This window comes from Dermacentor albipictus, unplaced genomic scaffold (assembly GCF_038994185.2).
Source record: "Dermacentor albipictus isolate Rhodes 1998 colony unplaced genomic scaffold, USDA_Dalb.pri_finalv2 scaffold_14, whole genome shotgun sequence".
In the NCBI taxonomy this organism is placed as follows: Eukaryota; Metazoa; Arthropoda; class Arachnida; order Ixodida; family Ixodidae; genus Dermacentor; species Dermacentor albipictus.
This window is the reverse complement of record NW_027225568.1, coordinates 7,782,372-7,784,623: the sequence shown is the minus strand read 5'-3', so window position 1 is coordinate 7,784,623 and position 2,252 is coordinate 7,782,372. Positions and strand designations below refer to the sequence as shown.

The 2,252-nt window shown below is 51.1% G+C and overlaps 1 protein-coding gene across 1 annotated transcript; it reads left to right on the top strand.

Moving 5' to 3' along the window:
* The first annotated feature begins 1,141 nt into the window (after nucleotides 1-1,141).
* On the top strand, nucleotides 1,142-2,020 carry LOC135907056 (beta,beta-carotene 15,15'-dioxygenase-like). The gene has a single exon (XM_065438725.2). The coding sequence runs from the start codon at nucleotides 1,142-1,144 to the stop codon at nucleotides 2,018-2,020; it is 879 nt and encodes a 292-aa protein (XP_065294797.2).
* Nucleotides 2,021-2,252: the final 232 nt, after the last annotated feature.

Genomic DNA, 2,252 nt, shown 5'->3' with positions numbered 1-2,252 from the left:
TAAATGAAAAATTTGAAATTAGCAGTCACTATATTTAAGTTTTTCTTTTAAATGCAAGAAATCTCGTCAAGTTTGGTGCAGTGGTTGCCGAGAAAAACGAATTCTTCTTTTACATGTATTTCGATAGGAGCACCCGAGCTAAAGCGTCCTGTTAATTCGAGCGCTGAATTCTTGTATTTTTTAGATATCAATTATTCGTCTACCAGTGCTCTTTTTCTTGTTTTCTTTCTCCCTTGTCGCCCCTTTATTCTCTTCTTCCACTGCCGGCTAGCATACAGAATAACTATATAGAGTTAGCCTACCTGTTTTTCCCTGCTTTTCTCTCACTCTTGTCAGAATGTTGTCACGGCAAGTGATTGGCCAATCCAACGCCCGGCTCCAAAAAAGAGAAAACGGCCTTCGCACGAAGCAGTGACCGCGAGCTTTCCACACTGGTTCTAGAGCAGATGGAGGGAGGGCAAGATAAAAACACTATCATTTCTATTTCAATTGCGGTTGTTGCTCGTTTTGTTCATCTGACATATAACGGGCATTTTAGTGTATCAGTTAGCAAAGGAGAGACACCGAGTTGTTGCGTCACATTCTGCAGAATACTCTCGCCAGCATTACGTGATAGACGAAATCCTGGCGGTTCGAAGGCGGCGCTCCCTGTAGTGTAGCGCTGCTGCCGAGACCACAGAGGCTTTCTCTCCAATTTCGAGCGGACGGCACCAAGCGATGGCAGCAAGCCAGGGAACATCACCGGCTCCCACCATCGATGCGAGAAAGTATTACAGGTGATCGTGCACGCCCGAAGTTTCGGAGCCGTTCACGGGCCTGCTACTAGGGGACCTTCCGGCGTGGCTTCAAGGTAGCTAGGCTTTTACGGAACGGTCCTGGATTGTTTTCGCTTGGGCCCGACCAATAAAACCACGCATTCGACTACCCTGCTCTGTTGAGGGAGTTCACAATCGAGAATGGCCGAGTGCTTTACCAGAACCGCTTCCTGCGAAGCGAAGCGTACGTACGCAACCGCAGGGTAAACAGAATCGTCGTTTCAGAGTTCGGAACCGTGGTGCATCCTGACCCTTGTGCCACCGTATTCGAGCAGCTGGCGTCGTACTTCTATCCGAACTTGTCCGACAACGCTCAGCTGAACGTAATGCCCCTGGGCGACGAGGTGTACGCCATGACGGAGTCACCTGATATGATTCGAGTTGACCCTGCGTGGTTAGAGACTCTGGAGAAGAAAACCTTGAGTAAAATGCTGGCTGCGCATAGTGCCACCTCTCATCCGCTCTTGGACCCTGACGATGGCGCTACGTACAATATCGGTACACACTTAGGAGCGCGTCATTCTTTCGTGCTTGTGTACTTTCCTCCCGGCGGATCCGAAAGCTCAGTAGACCATGTCAGAGCCGTGGGCACGATACCGTTGCAATCTTGCACATCCGTGCTCTACGTGTACAGTTTCGGAATGACTGAAAAGTGCGTGGTCGTGCTGGAGCAGTCTCTCTCCATGCACCTGCCTTGCATGTTAGCGTCGAGGTACCTGGGCTACAAGGTGTACATGAACGCCCTGAAGTTCGATGCCAAGAAGAACGTCCGCTTTCAGGTGATGAACAAGAAGACGGGGCAGCTTCACCCCGCCGTGTTTGAGTCCGCCGCATTTTTCACGTTCCACCACATCAACGCCTTCGAACAGGGCGGCGAGCTCGTGGTCGACCTAATATGCTACGACGACGACAGCATCATCAGGTGCCTCGACTACACGGTGGACACTCACATGGCGTTCAAGTTGGGCCACTTGCGCCGCTTTTCGCTGCCTCTGAATCGAAGCCCGGGCAAACGTGTCATGATCCCGTCGCGGGAACTAGCCAAGGGCAAGCTGCGCGGGGAACTTCCGCAAATCAACAACAACCGCAATGGCAAACCATACAAGTATAGTTACAGCCTCAGCAACGTCGAAGGACAAGAACACAGGGCATTCGTCTCCAAGCTTGATGTCACTTCGGGCGATTGGATTTGCTGGGAAAGGTAAGGATGGTTCCCTTCAGAGCCTGTCTTTGTAGCGCGTCCAGGCACTGTTGAAGAAGACGATGGCGTCGTCCTGAGTTCCCTTCTACACGAAGAGAACGAGAAGAAGGTCGCTCTGGTGGTATTGGACGCGAAAAACGTTCAAACAACTTGCCCTAGCCGAGTTTGACTGCCCGTCCTCTATTCCGGCAGATTTTCACGGATGCTTTCTTGAGAAACAGGCGTAAGAAGCAGGT

Excerpts from the sequence above, each read along its gene's own strand:
- LOC135907056 (XM_065438725.2), top strand. The coding sequence starts at position 1,142 with ATGCCCCTGGGCGACGAGGTGTACGCCATGACGGAGTCACCTGATATG.